This window comes from Erithacus rubecula (assembly GCF_903797595.1).
Source record: "Erithacus rubecula genome assembly, chromosome: 23".
Lineage (NCBI taxonomy): Eukaryota > Metazoa > Chordata > Aves > Passeriformes > Muscicapidae > Erithacus > Erithacus rubecula.
Genome location: NC_136675.1, coordinates 1,279,216 through 1,299,132, shown reverse-complemented (window position 1 = coordinate 1,299,132; position 19,917 = coordinate 1,279,216). Strand labels below are relative to the sequence as shown.

Here is a 19,917-nt window from a genome sequence, read left to right as displayed (position 1 = left end):
CATACAGGTAACTCTGGCTTCCAGAGGTATGTGGGAAGTGCCTCACAGAGGGCACAGACAGGAAGAGTGCAGTTACCTGATGTCCCCTCTATATGAAGTTTTAAAAACCTTTCTAAAATTCACTTAGCAGTTGTGCAAATCTGTACTTCCCTGGCTGGTGAGGCTGGAATGAAGGTAGAGAAGTTCATATCAAGTTCATATCTGATACAGATCTTAGTCCATCTAGGGAGGAGCCAACTGTGCCTTCCACAGAAATAAATGTATGAACAGGTGAAAGAGCATCTCTGCCAAGCCTCTGGGTGCACTAGGACCATCCTGCAGACCCAGTGTGAAGGTGCTTCTCTGAACCTTGGGAGCTTTTGTTTCTTTCACTGCAGTTCAGTGTGTTTATCTGGAATCTCACTGTCAGCAGAAACAAACCAAAAACCTTTAAAATAACTGTACTTTTAATTTGATTTTTTCCCTTCCACACTGCTGGCTCACCTTGCTAGACTTTGCAATATGTTTAAAAACTCTTCTTTGCCATCGTGAGACACGTCCTGGTTCCTTTTTCTGAAGTGAGAGTGCAGGTTAATACCTGCTGCCCTCCTGTGTATTTTTGTGGAAAGGTCTTTGGGACTGAGGAGGAAAAGCAATCAGAGTGGCCTCAGATAAGAGAGGCAAAAATCCAGCCAGACAGGTTTGATAATTGCCAGATTTCAGCAGGTGTCCACGTGAGGTTGGTGCAGGCTGCAGGGTGGTGTCAGGGAGGTGGAAGAGGCTTTTGCCTCTTCAGAGAGCTGTAAGGCTTTAACTGGAGTTACCTGCAGCACAGTGGAGCTCCAAAACATCCCTGGGATTGAGGCTTCCCAGAGCTGGGAAGCACCTTGGAGCCAGGGGCAGGATGAGGATTGGAGCCTGTCAGTGGGACAGAGTTGTTGCCCCTAAGGGTGGACAAAGCTGTTTTGAGCCACACTCCTAAAATCCCAGTAGAGCTGGAAAGTGTGAACTTAAAACTCCCAGCCCAAGTCCTCTGTAAGATCTGCCATTGTGACTTCTTTCCTCAGATTTTCAGGCTCTAAAGTGTGGTGAGAAATGTCATCTGTACATAAGAGGGCTTAGCTCAGGACACAGAGCCTGTTCAGAAATCCCTCCTTTCAAAGTGAAGTGTCTTCCCAAGGGGAATGCAGATGCCTTGTCTGTCTCCTTTCCTGTTTTCCAGACATTTCTGCAGCCATTACTCTGCTCCTCCAGGTGTCAGGCTTTAAGAGAAGGGTAGAAGGACTAATTCTGGCTCTCATGTAGCTCAAGAGTGTAAATTAGCATCTAAAACTGTGTTTCAAAAATGAGACAGAAAAGGTATTTGATATATCAGCAGTTAATAGAACTCTTTCAAGATCAAACCTCGTTATTTTTTTCTGGCTTGGTTGGACTGAAGTGCAAATAAATGGCAAAGCTATTGATTTTTTTAAAATTATTATTATTATTCCAGCTAGCAATTACAGGAAATAAGTACATAAAAATGCGGATTGAGAGCCAGAACAGGCATTTCTCACTGAATTAGCTTTTAACAATTTTAAAGAGCTGTCTTCTGTAGTCTGGAGACACAGGTCACCAGCACAAATAGCAGGTCTTTGGTCTGGATTTCTGCCCTCTCCACCCAAAAACTCAGGAGACAGCTCCAGTGTAAGCATTGTTATTTCAGTCCATCCTCTTGGGCTGGCAATTCCAAAACATTTATAAGCTATTGCAGAAAGGGCAGCAGCCCTTCAGCAAGGCTTGAGCAAAGAGCCTGGCTCCTCTTCTGGGCAGGATTTGGACCCTGAGCACTCAGCTCCTTCTTCAGGGAGGACAGACAAGGTTGGCTGGTTAATAAGATGCTCTAGGAAATAAAAGCAGTTTAGATTGTTTGTTTTGTGGTGTGTCCAGTGTCTGACAGCCCAATGATAAATGTCTGTGTCCAGGTGAAATGACCAAAGAGGGACTTCAGGTGTGGAGTTAAACCCCTTAGCTCAGGAGTGCATCTCCTTCCTGCCCCCAGCCACTGGCAGTAAAAAGGGTAAGGAAGACTGGGAGGAAAGAGTGATTTTAATAATTTCATTAACCTCTTTGTCATGTTCAAATAGACAATTTATCATTTCTTGCTAAAATCCTGAGCTCTGTGTGCAGAAGTGAAGAGGGACATATTTTGAGTGAGCATCCATAACCCCCCGCTGAGGAGGTCAGAGGAGGAACTTGCAGTCAGATAAAGGAAAAAATTGGTAAAAGCTGTTTGTTGGTTAGAGGTTACATAGGTTGCTGTCAAGGGCACACATCAGGTCTAAGGACATTCTGGAGTTTTCCCAAAGTCTTCAGGATTTGAGGAAAAGGTGGGTCTCTGCAGGGGCAGGCTCCAGGCCAGCAATTGTTCACGAGCAGTGCAGGTGTTGTCACAAGGAGGTGTTGTCTGTGAAATGAGGGTAACTGTGATGGTCAGGAGCTGGAGCTGATGCCAGGGTACTGAAGAGAGGCTTCACCCAATGGCGTGTTCAGATGTGAAAAGTGGGGAACTGGCCACTGTCCTTGCTGGTGTCACATCACAGAATAGTCAGTGTGGAAGAGAGGCTGAAGATCATCCATTCCAACTCCTACAAAGGCAGAGTCACCTGGAGCAGGTGACACAGGTGGGTTTGGAATTTTGCATCCAGGTGTGTTTGGAATGTCACCAGAGAAGGAGACTCCACACCTTCCCTGGGCAGCTGTTCCAGTGCTCTGCCACCCTCCGTGGAAGGTTCTTCCTCATGTTGAAGTTGAACTTTCTGTGGTTTAATTCAGGGCCATTGCTCCTTTTCCTGTCACTGGGCCCCACTGGAGAGTTTGGCACCATCCTCTGACACCTGCCCTGGAGATACTCATATGTACTGTTGAGATCTCCCTCCTCTCAGTCTCTTCTAGAGAAGACCATGTCCCTGCAGTGTGGAGGTGTGCTGGCAGCCTGGGGAGGCCATGTCAGTGGAGCTGCTTGTGGTGGTCCCTGGCCTTTTGTCCATGAGGGAAGGGTCTCTTGTCCTGGCTGGGACAGCTCCTCTGTGCTGAGCCACCTCAGGCTGCTGCTCCAGCTGTATGGGGCTGCTGATAAACACTCAGCTCATCCTCTTTGCAACTCTGATTTTAGTCTCTGAACAGTCTGCCACATGAGATAACCCAAAGCTCCAAAGGCAGCTAGGAGAGGATGGAAACTGGAGCAGATATCATTCAGAGCAGGTACCAGCTCAGAGCTCCAGGGCTTTCAGCATTCTGCTTGTAATCCTCTCTTCCAGCGTCCTCCTCACAGATTCCAGGTTAATACGAAGTTAGAGGCTGTGGACAGACGAAATCCCATCTTGATAAGGGTGGCAACAATCGTTGACAAAGACAGCCACCGTGTGAAGGTATGACCTTGCTCCCAAGTGCAGAGCCTGTGCTGAGAGCCCCGGGGTGGGCAGTGCAGGGAAAACACCCAAGGGAAGGAGGGGCAGCAGACAGCAGCCTGGCAGTTGCTGTGGCCTCTGGGCCTGCCCAACTGGAGATGGCTTCTGTTGCCTTGTTTTGCTGAAATCTGATGGAACTGACCTGGTGTTAGTGCTGTTCTAATGCAACTGTTTTGAACTAACACTTGATAGTGTGATGTCCCATCTCTTGGCATTTTCCATGTGATCTCAGTGACTGATGGCAGCATGAGTGTGCTCTGGGGAAGCTGCCTGACTGGGTTTTTCTCCTACCAGCAAAGGAAAACCCAGTGCAGTTTAGACTCTGGTACATGTGGGAAGAAGCGCCATTCTCCAGTACAAATTTGTCACATAAATGCATTTTAACCTTTTAAGTCTTTTCATGGAAGTATATTGCCCAAATAATCTGTTGTGCTTTGGCTTCTGAGGAACTAATTATGAGCCAGTTAAAGTGGAGGCTGCACTGATGGAGGCTCTGTGGCCACAGATCTCCTTCCCAATGGATGATTCCCTGGGCAGGATTGGAGTTCACTCCCCATTATCCACTTGATTCTGAGTCTCATTGCTGTGAACAAAAGCCAAACTTTGCCAGTCCATAGTGGCATGATACTCAATTCATACATTGAAACTTTGCTGCATGAACAACCCAGTAGTGTTTAAACTCCAGTGATCCTCAGTCTCTGTTAACCTGACCTGGATCTGAGCTACTACCAGTCTCTTCATCCAGCAGAAAATTGCAGCTTATTCACTGCAAAACCCACTGAACTTGTTGGTTTTTCTGTTGTTTTGGGATCCACAGAAAACAAAACAAATAAGCATTTTTGTTTGCATAGCTTTGGACTTTGCTTGTTAGAGCACCCCATGGGCTATGGGGTGACAGACTGTGTCACCAGAACCCAGTTACTCTGTAAAACACAGATGCAGGAAAACAAGGAGTTAGACTGAGTGCAGAGATGATTGTGCCTGACTGAAAGATTGATCTGAAAGATTGAATGAATCAGCTCCAAGCTCCAAGGGGAAACAAAGGGGGAAGTTAACATAAAAGCTGAGTCATGCCCTGAACTGTGACTTTCCTAAGACTTCTGCTTCTTGCAGATACATTTTGATGGCTGGGACCATCACTATGATTTCTGGGTGGATGCAGACAGCCCTGACATCCATCCTGTGGGCTGGTGTGACAAAACTGGACACGCTCTGCAAGTCCCTCTAGGTAAATACAGGACATGCTCTTGTTAGGCTGAGTGATTTCCTATGTGCAGTCTGCTCCTCACGTGAAAATCTGCTTATCTTCCTTTTTTTACTCTTCTCAGGTGCTGAAGATGCAGAGGGAGCAGTGGGACAGGCATGTCCCACCCCAGGCTGCCAGGGGATTGGGCACGTCCGGGGTCCCCGATACGGAACACATTACACGTATGTAGATGAGTGCTGTTAGTAACAATAACAACAACAACAATAATAATAATGATGATGTTGCAGCACCAAGCAACTGCACTGAAATTATCTCAGGATGGTTATTCTGGAGATAGCTGTAACTGCAATCACAGCTCCCTCTTGTGTCTAAGCAGGCTGGTTCATCATAAATTCTGTTTATACCACTATAATCATGATAACTGCAAAGCAAACAGATTCATTCCCTCCAGTTTCTACATTCCAGCAGCACTGAAGGAGTTCTATTTGTGAAATAATATACTCCTGAACAACATGAAAGGAGACAGTTGAAGAAGAGGGGCCATGGGTGGTATATTAAAGTGAGGAGGGGTTGCTCGTGTTTTGTGCTCTGCCTTTGGATTTCTTGTGTGCTCTTGGAAGAGAAAGCCTTTTCTCAAGTAAATTATTTAAAGAGCAAGAAAACAATCTCAGGTAGAGGTCAGAAGACTTGGTAGTTTATAATGTAGTAAAGGGCTTTGAATTTTTCAGTCTGAAAGTTGCAAAACGCGATTCATGAGATGTTGTTCCAGTTTGCAGGTTACGGAGGATGAGGTGTTCTTGTGCTCTGTGGTGGTTCTCTGACAACATGAATTTGGTTTTTAATTCTGCCATACAGTCCTCTGCTTTCTCACACCTACAGCTGGGTAACAGCACCTCCTGAGAGTTTGTGGCCTCATTTTTTCTGGCTTTGGGATGGATTTCTCTGCCTGCATCAGGGAAGACTGTATGAGTGTAAAGTTTTCATTGCCCTTTCTCTTTTTTGTTTCTCTGTCACAGCTTAGTTGGCTGCCCATACTCTGATGTGAACCTCAGCAGAGAAAACCTGTTACAGGACCGGCTGAGTGGGGAGAGAGCTTCTCCTGGGAGCAGCATGCAGAAAGGCAGGAGGCTGGAGACTCCTGGCCCATTGCTGGGAGTGGAGGAGTCTTCTCAGGGTGACTCTTCACAGTCCAGGTGAGCTGAATTTTACTCTTGGCCAGGTACTGGGGAGCAAAACCATTTACAAGGATGAAAACCACCAGAATTGGCTGCCACACAGCAGAGCATTGAGTTCATCTGTCTGTAATATTGACCTCTGCCCCAGACACTCTTAACACAGAGCAGTGCACTTTTATACCCTCATATGCCTTAATAGGTTTCTTGATTCCTTAATCCTGATGCTCTGGTCACATTCCAACAAAGGAAATTGCATTCTGTCTCCATAAATTTTTCCTTGCCGTTTCAATTTAAAATATGTTCTTTTCTTGGTTTCCTGTCCTAGAACTGTCAAGCCAAGGTTATTTTGCACTATTAAACTGTAACTGTGATCCACCCCGGGTTGGGTGAGCACTGTGTGTGTATCACTTAGCAGCAAACAAGCTGAGTGCTATCAGATACTTTGTTTTCTTACAAGGAAATCTTGCATTTTAGCAGCACTGAAGGAAACTGTGCCTTAGTTCTTGGAGTGCAGGAGTTGGTTAAACCTGTCATGGGACAGACCAGGATATGAAGGATTTTTATGATCATTTTTAGTGTTCACAAATCCAGTCTCACTAGGGTAAACTCCAGCAACACTATAGTTTTTTTGTTGCTTATGAAGGCTTATCTATATTTTAAAGTTCATCTGTTTGTTTAAGATTTATAACATTTTCAAGATCTATTTGTGCAGAAAAAAAAAGGAATAAATGTTTCTCTCTCCTCCCTAGCCTTCATGGCCAAGTTGCTTCCTTCCATGCCACAGCTATGCAGGCAAATTCATTCTCTAATTTCCACACCAAAATTTATTGCATTTCAATAGCACTGTTACCATAAAGCTTTCTTGGGAGATTTTGAATTCTCACAGAATAAATGGCATTTTACTATTGTAATGTATTTCTTTTCTTCTAAGTATTTCATTTCCTGATAGTAGGAGGTCTGAATTCAGGCTGTAAATCTGGTATCACCCTGCTGCTTGTCCTCCCTTGGCCAATTCTATAGCTCAATTTATGCATCAGACTTAGTCATGGAAACTCTTAAATGTCATCCAGAGGTATCAAGATTCAGAAATCTTAAATCTCTTTCTTTCACCATAACACAGTGGTTTCCTATAGCTGCTGGGATCAAAGCCTGAGTCCACAGTTTATTTCACATAAACTGTCTCAATCTGTGCAGAAGAAGAACAAAGCACTTTGTACTCATGGAGGGGAGAGGAGAGTTCTGCCACAAGGTGGTGGTTGTTGCTCTCACTTGCCAGGAGCAGCAAACTTTGCTCTCCTGTGGGAAAAGGGAACAGAGGATGTCAGCTCAGCTACTGTCATTTATCTGTCTTTCCAGAAAATCTGCACCAGACAGTGAAAAGTGGTGTCAAAGCAGCATCCACACTCCATCAGAGCAGTCAGAAAACAGTCGGGAGAGAGGCTGGGGAGATGAGGATTCCTCTGCAGACATCAAAGCCACACCAAAAACGTAAACAAGAGTTTTGTGATGTATTTTCATGCATTAACAGTTATGTTTTTTGATGCTGCTGCTGTATCTGAAATAACAGATCTAAATAGCAAACAGCCCAATTTGATCAGTTTTGCAGCAGAGTGTTTTAAAATTACATGGTAAATTTCCTCCCTTCCTCCTGTTGTTTTGGGCCCTCTCTTTCCTGCAGTAAACTCAGATCTGAGTTCTGGACATGAATTTAATAGAACAGCCCTTAGCTTAGAGGAAGGTCAGGGATGGAGCTATTGCATCTTTTAAGAGGAAAAAGTTTTTAGTTTCTATAAATCCTATTAATCTTCATATAGAAAAGAAATTGCATCCATTTCTGTATCTTCTGAATTGTTTTGTAATTGTTGCTTTCAGGCTTGGGTGCTCACATGCCTATATCAAGTTTCAGCTGGTGAAACAGGAAAGCAATGGGAAAGGTTGGTTAAATTTTACTCCTTCTTTTTCTGTGTGTACCTATCTCTGCAATATCCCCATGGTCATGAGGAGCAATCAGAACTTTGCAGCTTTTTTGTCTTTGATTCCACAGTCAAGGGAAAGCACATGCTAGAAATTATGGCAATGGTAGTTTGTCTTCCTTTAATATGGGGTGAAGGGGTAAAATTACTTAGAAGTGAAAGGTTTAATAGAGGAGTTTGTGAAGTGGAGCCTTTTATTTATTAGCTGAGAAGACAAGTTTGCACTGGTTTTTGGGCCACTGCAAACTCCTCTGTGACTAGTGACAAGGACAAGCCTGACCTGTGTCAGGCTGTGACAAAGTCAGCACAGGGCTCAAGGGAGCTTGCTCAAAACTTAGCAGATAGTTTAGGTTCCATCACCCCTTTTTTTAGACCCCCATGGATATTCAGAAACATATTGAGGACTCATTGAAGGACTTTTTAAAGGTTCTCTTATGGATGAAAAAGAAAATGAAAAGCTAAATAGAAAAACAGTGGGGGTTTTTCCTGGTATGTGACAGGTTAAGTTTTCAGAGCAGCTTTCTGCTATCACTTTAGCAAACCATATGCTTAACTTTCAGATTTACTATAAAAAGCCATTTTAGAGAACAGAGCTGACCAGGCTTTTAGGAGGATTTAACATGGTAATAAGTCTCCAATCAAAAATAGCTAAGCAGGCACAAACTGGGACAGGTGCCTGGATTTTTTTTTTTTTTTTTTTTTAATACTCATTTTTACCTAATGCTGAGTTCTGCAGTCAGAGCTGAGGGATCTGCCAGCTCCAAGCTGCAGTTGCAGCTGACAAGGGAAGCTCCCTTCACATTCACCTTGCATGGAGTGATGGAAATCAGGGGAGGGAAATGCAATCATCCACTGACCTGTAATTCACAATTACCCAGAGCTTTCCTCCCAGCTACATTTAAACTATGACATCACTGCTTCTTCATCAAAGTCACTTGTCTAGGTCATGGTTTGGGTGCTTAGTCCAAGGATTTGGGTTTAGTGGAGAAAAGGAATTGCTCTGACATGGAAGAAGTGCCCACCCAGCAGGGCTGTGGCAGTGGGGGAGACCTTGGGCATGAGTGGGACCTCCTGAAGCAGGAGGTGGAGCCAAGACCAGCTGCTGTCTGTCCCCACCATTGCAGCAGTGCAGCAGGGAAGGAGGGGAGGGGGTGAGAGCCCTCTCAGGAGCAGGTCCTGTGCCCACTTGTCACCAGGAGCTCCTGAACTGAGCAGTTCTTACTCGGGCTTTATTCATCTTCTCTTGGTTTCATTATTAGAAATTTGATGTTATTTGATGCTGTATCATGACCTTTAGGGATGGGGAGATGAGATGAGCTGAAGGGGCTTTGGGGCCAGGGGAGTGACTGTTCACTAGGACAGGTTTTACCTCCAGAGGTGCTTCCCCTTCAGCAGGAAGGGAACTGTCAGACCCTGGGAATCTGCTTTTGCTTTGTATTCCAGCTGTTTCCTTTGTGCTTTCCATGTAGTGACTGCTCACCCCCCACATCTGGCACCCCAGCCTGCTGAGAGCTGCTGAGCAGGGGCTGCAGAGGCAGCAGAGCAGTAAAGGCTGCAGAGCAGCAGGGATAGCAGGGGCAGTGGGAGTTGCAGGGCAGCAGGGGCAACAGAGCAGCAGGGGCAGCAGCACAGCAGGGGCCAGGAGCACAGCAGGGGCAGCAGGGGCAGCAGCACAGCAGGGGCTGCAGGGGCAGCAGAGCAGCAGCACAGCAGGAGCAGCAGGGGCTGCAGGGGCAGCAGAGCAGCAGCACAGCAGGAGCAGCAGGGGCTGCAGGGGCAGCAGAGCAGCAGCACAGCAGGAACTGCAGGGGCAGGAGCACAGCAGGGGCTGCAGGGGCAGCAGCACAGCAGGGGCTGCAGGGGCAGGAGCACAGCAGGGGCTGCAGGGGCTGCAGCACAGCAGGGGCTGCAGGGGCAGGAGCACAGCAGGGGCTGCAGGGGCTGCAGCACAGCAGGGGCAGCAGAGCAGCAGCACAGCAGGGGCTGCAGGGGCAGGAGCACAGCAGGGGCAGCAGCACAGCAGGGGCTGCAGGGGCTGCAGGGGCAGGAGCACAGCAGCAGCACAGCAGGGGCTGCAGGGGCAGGAGCACAGCAGAGGCTGCAGGGGCAGCAGCACTGCAGGGGCTGCAGGGGCTGCAGGGGCAGGAGCACAGCAGGGGCTGCAGGGGCAGGAGCACAGCAGCAGCACAGCAGGGGCTGCAGGGGCAGGAGCACAGCAGGGGCTGCAGGGGCAGCAGCACAGCAGGAGCAGCAGGGGCTGCAGGGGCAGCAGAGCAGCAGCACAGCAGGAACTGCAGGGGCAGGAGCACAGCAGGGGCTGCAGGGGCAGCAGCACAGCAGGGGCTGCAGGGGCAGCAGCACTGCAGGGGCTGCAGGGGCTGCAGGGGCAGGAGCACAGCAGGGGCTGCAGGGGCAGGAGCACAGCAGGGGCTGCAGGGGCAGGAGCACAGCAGCAGCGCTGCAGGGGCAGCAGCACAGCAGGGGCTGCAGGGGCAGGAGCACAGCAGGGGCTGCAGGGCAGCGGCCGCTCCCGGCACACGGAGCTGTCCCGAGGCTCGGATGCCTGGGAATGCTCGGGAGCGCCACGGGATGGCGCTGTGCAGCCTGCGGGGCCGGGGTCGGGGCAGCCCCCGTGCCGCTGTACACTAGAGGAGTGCTTCCCTGCCTGCTCCCATCCTCTGTCTGCCTTCCTGTTGTATAATCAGCACGTCCCTGTAGGACCATGACTCTGCACTGCTCCAGTGATCTCATTAGGGAGGGGTGATTCCTTCCTCCTTTTTTTGCCTTGGTTTTCAAAGCTTCCATCACTTGACACATGAGGGAGTTGATGTCTGGAGGTACCTTGAGCATTCCTGGCCTGGGAGTCTCCTGGGGAGCGAGCCCAGGCTGTGCTGGCAGCACAGAGCTCTGGCTACAGCTGGGGCTGGAATGGTGCCATCAGTTCCCAGCCGAGGATGCTGTTACCAGAACTCCTCCACCTTGTCAATAAAACGCTGCAAACATCTTCTCTGTTAGCAGCATGACATCATTTTCCAGGGAAGAAGCTAAGGATAAAGCCTCCAGCCTGGCAATCTTATCTTTTTTTTTCCCTTTCTCATGCTCAGGAGGGTGGGGAGAGCACCCTGAGAGCTGTGTGTGCCACACAGTAGCCGTGCCTGGCTCTGCTCACCCTGACTCGCTTTCCCCTCCAGGCTGTGACCCTTCCTCCTGCTTTGTTCTAGTTGCTCCTACTTGAAGCCTGGCTCTGACTTGTCTGGTTTCCTTTTCCAGGCCCTGATTTGGATCTCCAGCAGGCTCTCCACCAGTCTATCTTCATGCCTTCCCTGGCCTCTAACCCGACCCACCGCCTCCATCTCTTCTGGGAGCAGCACTGCAGGCTCTTGCCCGAGGTCTCAGGCCTGACAGCCAAACAAGTTGCCAAATGGACTGTGGAGGAGGTGAGTTACCTGTTCCCTGTTCTGTTCTCCAGGGCTGCAGGAATGCCAGAGCACTCTTCCTCTGGAATGCTAACTGGGAGACATCTTTATGTCCTTCCCTCTCCTAGCAGTTGTCTTCTGTTTGCTGTTCGTGTGCCACAGCTGACTCAGCTGGAGGTTAGACCCTTTATCAGGGAGGGGAAGGACCCCTGTTAACCCTCTGGTATCTACAGCTTATTGCCCTCAACAGGATTCCCTTCCTCCCTCTGTTTATTTACCCCTGGATCTCTCAGTCCTCAGGCCTGAAGCATCATTCTGACAGCAGATTCCCTTTCTCTGATCCCCCTCCCCCTCTCCTGTGACTTTGCTGCTGATTCACTTTTACAGTGCACAGAATTCCAAAGTGCACTGTGCATGCCCACTCCTGCTGAGTCTCCCTGCCTGATTCCCTGGGAACAAAACTGCCCACAGCCTGACCTGATTTCTGGCAGAGGTAGCTGTGCAGCTGGAGATGTGTCTCTGCAGCTCTTGAGATGTCTCATGTAATTAGGTGGTGTGTGAAAAAGCCAGAGTGTTTTGTGTGCTGAATAGTTGGTTTTTGCCTCAATGCCTTGGGCATAAATAATATTTCTCTCTATGCTTAGGAAGTGGTGACAATTTGGATCCTGGTGCTTAATTGCAGGGCATTTAATTCCAGAGAAATGTGCTGTAGTGTTGTGCTTGCAAGGATGCAGGGAATCTGCAAAGCAGGAAAAAGGTACTGCTCTTCATGATGCAGAGAGGATCTTCAGAGACTTTTAGAAAGTGCATTTTCCCTAAGTGCCTCTTAACATCTAAATCCAGTCTTGACTTTGCTCTTCATGCTGTAGGAGTGGTAGGAGTCTGGTGGGATTGCAGTGATGTGGGAGATGGGAACCACAGCAGTTGGGAAAGAAACAGAGCAATTAGTGCTGATGTTTTAAAACCTGGTCCCTTTTTTTTGTTGTTGTGTTGTTATGGTTTGGTGGTAGTGTTGGATTTTGGTTGTGGTTTTTTGGTTTTTTTCTTTTTAATAAAAATGTGTTAGAATTAAATTCTTACCAAGGAGGAAAAAAATCTCTGAAAGATTTACTGTTCCTGTCCTTTTGAGAAGGCTTCCAATGATTTGCTAAAGGTCTTTTAGCAAATCAATGAAGTCAGAATCAGATAATCCTCTGACATGATAATCAAAATCTCTTTCTTTTGGATGAAACAGGAGGCTGCTTCATGGAAGTACAGTGTCAGGATCCAAGCCAAATAAAATTTGTCCTTTGCAGTTGACCTTTAAAGCAACTGCTGGGTAAATTTAACTGGGATATTAGTTTGGTAATGGATGAGTGTGTGCAGGGTCCACAGACATGGATGCAGGGCACTGGATATCATGATTCAAACCCAGAATAAACTGAGCTCTGCTGCTGCCTGAAACAACTGGGGAACTTTTGGCTGCCAGTAGCAGTGTGAATGGCACATTAAAAACCTCAGTTGCAGCACCACAATGGAGCACCACTGGCTAAAGTCATTACAGGTTTTATCTTGAATTTCAGTAAAGTGGGTCTGGTTTTGCAAATTATGTTCATCACAAATTCCCAGAGGAATCAATTTAGGCTCTCTCTGAGCACTTGCAGGATCAGCATGTGCAATGCAATGTAGCCACAGGTCTGGGAGTTGAAAGCAGCAGGACTTGCTGCATTTTAGGGAGTCCAAAATATATTTGGTCTGTCGGCATTTGGGCTCCCAGTATCTTTCTGCAGGGCAAACATTTGCCTTTGGGTTGTGCTTTGAACTCTGCTGCACAAAGAAGTCTATTCTGCTGATCTGAAACAGGAGCATGGGGGTGTAAAATTCTCCTTTGGTTTGAGGCTGAAGAGCTGTTTTTATTTTATGAAACCGACATTAAGGGAAAAAATGTTTCTTTAATTCTCTGCTGGTTGAGAGCAGCTGAAATGGCAGAGCAGCAGCAGCAGCAGTATTTAGGGGCCCTCAAGCTAAGAAAGTCATGGTAACTCTGAGCACTCACTAAGACTAGTTACTTTAATGCAGCTTTGGTATTTATTGAAAGCTTCCTGTCATGTTTTCAGAGCAGACCATTGACTCATAGAAGAACATTAGGATGTGCTAGAGTTGTATTGTTCGTTAGTTAATCCTGCATCAAATGCTAATACCTTGGGGGAGGGACTGTCCTTGTGCCAAGTGTGAGTGGCTTTCTAAATCCCAGTTACCCCAGCTCCTCTCTGTGGCCTCAGAGGGGGTCAGTCCTGCAGTAGCTGTTGAAGGGGTGTGGAGCTGCTTTGTCACCACGGGCCATCAGTGCTGTGCTGATTTCAGTGTGTCTGACACCCTTCAGCACCTTCCAGAATGGTCATGTCCAGTTTCCAGGATGTTCTCAGGATTACACAAAGCTCTTTTTCAAGCCCTTTCCCTTCTCCAATGTGCTTTGAGAATGTGAGAGTTTACAGCAGACAGTTCTGAGCCATGGAGTGGTTACAGCAGGAAGGGTCAGCAGACTTTCACCTCCTCATAGAAAAGCTCTGATCCCACTGAGATGTTCCAAACCTGTCCAGCACCTGTCCCACCCTCACTCTGAGCCCCAGTCTCAGCCTTTCCCAGGGTTCAAGGCTTACCTGCTGCTGCTGTGGGATTGTGTTGATTTCCTGTGGTGTTTTGTTCTTGTACTCCCAGGCTTTCCTCATCCCTCAACTGCCCAATCTTGGTTTGGGATCCCTCTCCTCAGCAGTGACAGCCAGGCAGGTCCCTGTGCTCAGTGGTACCTGGGGTCTGTCTCATGTCCTGGGGACCTTCTCTCCCATTTTCTCCTCTTCCATCTTCCTTCCCTATCTGTTCTCCATTCCTGGTAAATCCCAGGGCTGCTGTTTGTTCAAGAGGCCTCTTCAGTGGCACAGGATTTGCAATGTCCCTACAAAGGACTTTGGGGCAGATCAAAGGTCTGTCACTCCGTGTCAGTGACAGTAGCCAGCAGCAGTTGTACAGGGAAGGATAAAGGAGAAAGGCAAGCCCAGGTCATTCCCTGGAGATGTCTGCCAGCCTCTCAGTGCCACACACACTAAAGAGCACTCAGCTCTTGCCCCGAGGGTCCAACTGTCTTTTATATTCTCAAGGAACCAGACCTGGCAGAAGGATTTTCATTTGTGTTTTAATTATTAGCAGATGGGAGGACTCGAAAGTAGTATTTTGTTTTTTATTACTAATGGGAGTTCACATTTCTACAGAAGAAAATTTGGAGTCACTGCCCAAAAGCCATGTGGATTTTAGGGGTTCCCTTTAAGATAGAGTGAAAGAGGAGGATGAAAGAGAGGGATGTTCTGCTTTTAGGTTACATAACAAAACCACGGGAGTCAGAGCTGCTCCTGCCAGAGCAGAGCAAAGCTGGAGGTTACTCTGAGAGCCCTGTTCCTGCCTGGCTGGAAGTGGCGGGAGGGAATGACTCCAAGTCTAGTGGTAGGATGATCTGGAGATGATTTAGGAGAGACTTTGACAATTCCAAGTTGAAGGGAGCCTGTATCTGACAGTGACCCCTCCCAGCTGCTTGTTTGTGTGCAGGGAAGAAATGTCACATCTGCAACAACTCACATGGTTATGCCTCATGAAGCAGAGCTGCTGCTGCAAGGGAGCATCCAATTAACAGGAGATGTTTGATCTGATTATGCCTCAACATACAAATCTCCTATGAACCAGTGAAGCTGCAGCTGGAGAGGACAATGCACATTAAGTCGTCCTCGACTGCACACAGGGCTGCTCCTCATGCTTCTTGGTGTTACATAATGTAACCCCATGGCTGCTGCATGACTCCAGGGAGATCATTCCAAATGTTAACAGATTTCTTGCTTAGAAAGGTTTTCCCTAATGTGAAATGTAAAATTAACTTTTACTTGTTTAATCCTCTTGGTTCTGTGGATCCTGTGCACCCAGCACAGATTAAATGAAACTGAAATTCCTTTCCTTCCCAGCTCTTCTGCCTTTGCATGTTGGTAAACCAGCAGTGCTCATTCAGTTGGTTTATCTTGTCTCCTACAGGCATGTCATCTTGGGAAACTGTCTAAATTCTTTTTTCTTGTTAGTTTTACTTTCCAACAGTACTGTAAAGAAAGTGAAGTTGTGAGTGAATTTAAATTAGTCTAAGCCATATATATCTTTTGATCTTGAAAAATAATGTTGATTCTGTGAAGACCTTTTAGAGGAGGGAGGAAGATTCCTACAGGGAGAGAAATGGTCAAAAGGCAATAGGGGCAGTTATTGGTGGTGACCAAAATATGCAGAGTAGTTACAACAACCCAGCAATGTTTTCCATTTATGTCTTTCATTAATATGAGAGTTTTAAAAATTCTTGCATAGAAAACTCTTGTACAGAAATAAGAGGGTTTTTGTTGATGTTGTCTCATTTTAATTGTCTGTGTTTCCTTTCTCTCACATGCAATTGCAGGTGGTGAGCTTTATCCAGCGTTTACCTGGTTGCAAAGAACAAGCATCTGTGTTCAGGGAAGAGGTAAGTGGGGTGTGCCCAGACCCTGTGCTGCAGGTCTCTGGAATTAGGGCAGAGAGCTCAGACCTGCTCAGCCATGTCATTGCAGAGCAGTGGCATTTAGGAGGCAGCTTCAGCATGGAGCTGAATTCCACCATGGCTAATTGCATCCTGCTGCTTGAAATTTCCCCTGCAGTTCCAACCATGGAGCTTATGCTTAACATCCTGTCTTGGACTGTAGTGCTATGGCTTTGGCACTGCTCTAAAGATGCCCTGTTGGAATGGTTAGTGAGGATCTCATTTACTGCCTCTAATGAGGACATGTGCCTGCTTCTCCTGGGGATCCTGGTAGGCACAGGGTTTTCCAGGAATTGCTGGCTTCCCTCGTGGGCTGGGGTGAGAGCAGGAGTGGAACCTTTCTTTTTGACAAGCAGAAGTTGGGAAGTCAGAGCATGTCCTGGGTGAGGTGTGTCCTGTCAAAACTGCCACAGGCTGGGCTCTGGTACCATTCCTGGTGTGTCTACCATGGCCTCTGTGAGATCTCCATGGGCACAGGGTGTTCTGGTTTTTGGCACACCTCTGTAGGTGGATCACAGACAAGGATTTATTGGGTGCTTCAGCTTCCACTTACATTGCAGGTAAAACTTGGAGGTTCTTTAGGAGCCACCGATGAATTTGCACCTTGTCCTGGACTCATCTCACAATGTGGGCAGCTCGTGGGGGTGCAGTGCTTCCCCTCTGCCCTGCTCAGATGATTCCCCACCTGCAGAGCTCCCTCCAGCCATGGGCACCAGCCTCAGAAGCATGTGGAGCTCATGGAGTGAATTCAGAGGAGACCACAGAGATGCTCCAGAGGCTGGAGCCCCTCTGCTCTGGAGTGAGGCTGGGAGAGCTGGAGGTGCTCAGCTGGAGAAGAGAAGGCTGCAGGGAGACCTCAGAGCTTCTTCCAGTACCTAAGGGGGCTTCAGGAGAGCTGGAGAGGGACTTCAGATGAGGAGTGACAGGACAAGGGGCAGTGGCCTTAACCTGAAGGAGGGTGGGCATTAGAAAGAAGTTCCTCCCTGTGAGGATGGGGAGACCCTGGCACAGGATGCCCAGAGCAGCTGTAGCTGCCCCATCCCAGGAAGTTTCCACGGTGAGGTTGGACAGGCCTTGGAGCAGTCTGGTCTAGTGAGTATCCCTGCCCAGGGCAGGATGTGGAACAAGGTGAGCTTTAAGGTTCCTTCTGAAACCATTGTATGGTTCTGTGCTTCTGTCCTCAGAGCTCTCCTGTGTGGCTGTAAGAGCTCCAGGGAAGGGCTGGAATCACTCCTTCTGCATGGCAGTGACTGGAATGGGCAGCTCTGGAATCACTGTCTGCTCCAGAGCTGGCTCCCTTTCAGGAAGAATCAGGCTGCAGTGCATTTTGTGGATTTATGTATCTGTGGTTTATTTTCCCTTGTTTTAAAAACCATGCAGGCACATACAAAATAGGAGGCAAAAGAAATACAGGCTTGCAAAAAGCACTGTCCACAATGTGACAATACAGTAGAGTACTTCTTAACCAAATATAGTGGGAATAGTGACATTTGTTTAAATGAACCCATCTTTCACTGTAGCCGAGTGTAAAAGGGATTTCTAGGGAAAAGTGTATTCAGAGGTGAGATGTACCAGCAAATCTCCTGATAAATCCAGCCATTCTCCATGTATTTTATTTCTTCTGGTTCTGAACACAGTGTCTGTTTTCTGGTTCTGACAGTGCCATAGCCATGGTCTGTTCTAATCCTTATTTTCTGCAGCTTCAAAGTGTGATTCCCTAGGCCAAATTTATAGGGGGTTGTGTTGTTTTGTCAGTTTATGCTCAAACCACATTGTCAGTTTGAAATTAAAACTCTTTCAGCAGTTTGGCTTTGGCCAGAATACAGGTGTGCAGGTGAGTGACAGGAGAGCTGACCTCCCCCACATTGTCCAGGATCAGCCTCCAAGTGCTTCCACTTGTGCTGTCCAGTCCAGGATAAATAAATCCCTTGCAGACTTCCCTTGGTGGGGGGCTGGAGGGGGATAGGTTGTTATATACATAAGAAGTGAAGAGAACAAATTGTGCACAGGATTCTAAAACCCATCCAAATAAGATGGAACAAAGAAATTAATAATAAAGCACAGACTTGCTTCTAGGTCCACTTCAGGGTAGGGCTGTTTAAAATAAGCAAGTGTGAGGCAATGTGGTGAGAATGAAGCATAGGAATAAATAATACTGGACACAAAACCGTTTTGAAATGTAGGACTGTTTTCCAGCAGTTTTCTGCTCATCTTGACTCTGTTATTTAATTTAAGCAGCACAGTCCCATTTGTTTCAAGCTATTTTTAACACATTCATTGCAGCAGTGTAGACTTGAGGCAGCTTGAAAATAAAATGCAAGGACATGGTGTCACCATCTGTGCACTGGGAGCAGTGCTGTCAATTCCAGTGGAGGAATTAACTTCCCAGTTACTTAAGTGGAAGGTTAGGTACTTTACTGAGGGTCTCTTGTCTGGTGAGAAAACCAAATCTCCTGGCTCCCAACTCTTTGTTTTAATTATGTGTTCTCTGGGTTTACTCAGTGTTTCCTCTTGCACCAGGCATTGATATCTGAAAATATTCTAGCTGGGAAGACTACAAAAATAGCAGAATTGTTATTCTGGCTAGTCTGAGTGTCCAGTGCTGTGTGCTGCACTGGTGAGCATCAAGTGAGAGGAGGAGACGCTGTCAGTCTCTGTAAATGGACTTTAATGGAATAACTTAGGGAGACACATATTGTTTGTCTGTGTCCATTAATCTTTGGCTTCATCCCTGCAGCATTTGGGGTTTATATTAATTATATCTATGTTGTCTCTGTGGATGTTTTTGCTCGAGTGAATTTTTAACCTTTTCCAGAAACATTGTGTCATGATTTCACTCGCTGCTACCTACAGCATCCTGGATTTTCACATGGTAGTATGTTTATCACTTGCTTAATTTGCATCTAATCAAATGTTTCTCCTTGTTGATGGATTAGGAGACAGTGTTTTTCCAGCCATATTGCATCTTCACTATGCCTTAGTCTATATAGCATATGGAATCATGGAATGGTTTGAGTTAGGTCCTTAGAGCTCATCTCTTTCTACCTCTGCCATGGATGGCAAGCTGGGAGCTTCTCATTTCTAGGGAGCATGAGATGAAGTCTGTGTCCCTTGGAAAGGGGACATCATGGGGTGTAGGGGCCAGAACTAGGCAGGAATCCCAGAATGGCTGGAAGTAGGAATCCTGCCTGTCCCTTGGTGGTTAATCTCTGTCCTGTTCATGTTCCAACCTCCAGCAGATTGATGGTGAGGCTTTCCTGCTCCTCAAGCAGAATGACATCGTTAAAATACTCAGCATCAAGCTGGGCCCTGCCCTGAAGATCTACAATGCCATCCTTATGTTCAAGTCTGCAGAAGACAACTGAGAAGAGGCCTTTGGAAGATCCAGGAGGAATTGACAGGGATTGGATCTTCAGCTGTGAGCATTACAACACACCAGACAGGTGGATTGGGACTCGGATGTATTTTAAGTAGAACTTAGTAAAAATGGTTTGAGGTTATAAAAATCCTGCCACAGTCTGGAATATGGGGCAGCTTCACTTCCAAGAAGAGGATATTATTATATTTTGTAATTGAATTTGGTTTTGATATATCAATCTCTTTTTGAGATGGAGAAGAAACCTCCAGTTCTAAGGGGAATCCAGGGTAGCACTGTGGAGCTGCACAAGCAAGAAGAAAGTTTTGAGACACTGGCTTTGTGTCCAGTGATAGTGCCTGAAAGACTGAGTGATCACCAGCGAGATTAATGTGTTCTTTGTAATAAAAGAGAGAGGAAAAAGATGCACTTCAGAGCAACTCACCCATATCATTCACTGCTTCAAGACTGATTGTTAAATTCCAGTTTTTCCTACTGATCCTGGTTGTTGTGATACCCTTGGCTGCTAAGCTGTTTACACCCCAGCAGGAAGGGAGCATGGGCAGAGGGTTTCCATCAGGGATGGCTTGCACTGGTACTGCCAGCAAGTAAAATGTCCTTGTTCCCTGTCAGAGGCAGGGGCAGTGCAGGTGGGCTTTGGGTAGATAGAGATCCTGTAAGGGCAACTGCTGCTGGAGACAAAGCAATGTGTTTTAGCTGTAATTCTCTCATCAGGGCTTTCGTGCAGCTCCTTCTCCTTCTGGGCCAGGAACATCTTCTGGCAAAATGG

At 47.1% G+C, this 19,917-nt stretch overlaps 1 protein-coding gene across 1 annotated transcript in view; it reads left to right on the top strand.

Annotated features, from left to right (window-relative positions):
* Nucleotides 1–19,583, top strand: part of LOC306811792 (lethal(3)malignant brain tumor-like protein 4) — a 38,258-nt gene extending 18,675 nt beyond the window's left edge. The window contains 9 exon segments of the mRNA XM_079325811.1: nucleotides 3,279–3,389; nucleotides 4,542–4,656; nucleotides 4,757–4,856; nucleotides 5,652–5,828; nucleotides 7,167–7,298; nucleotides 7,683–7,744; nucleotides 11,054–11,220; nucleotides 15,656–15,718; nucleotides 19,009–19,583. Of these exon segments, the coding sequence (XP_079181937.1) occupies nucleotides 3,279–3,389; nucleotides 4,542–4,656; nucleotides 4,757–4,856; nucleotides 5,652–5,828; nucleotides 7,167–7,298; nucleotides 7,683–7,744; nucleotides 11,054–11,220; nucleotides 15,656–15,718; nucleotides 19,009–19,137 (1,056 nt within the window). The 3' untranslated portion in view covers nucleotides 19,138–19,583.
* Nucleotides 19,584–19,917: the final 334 nt, after the last annotated feature.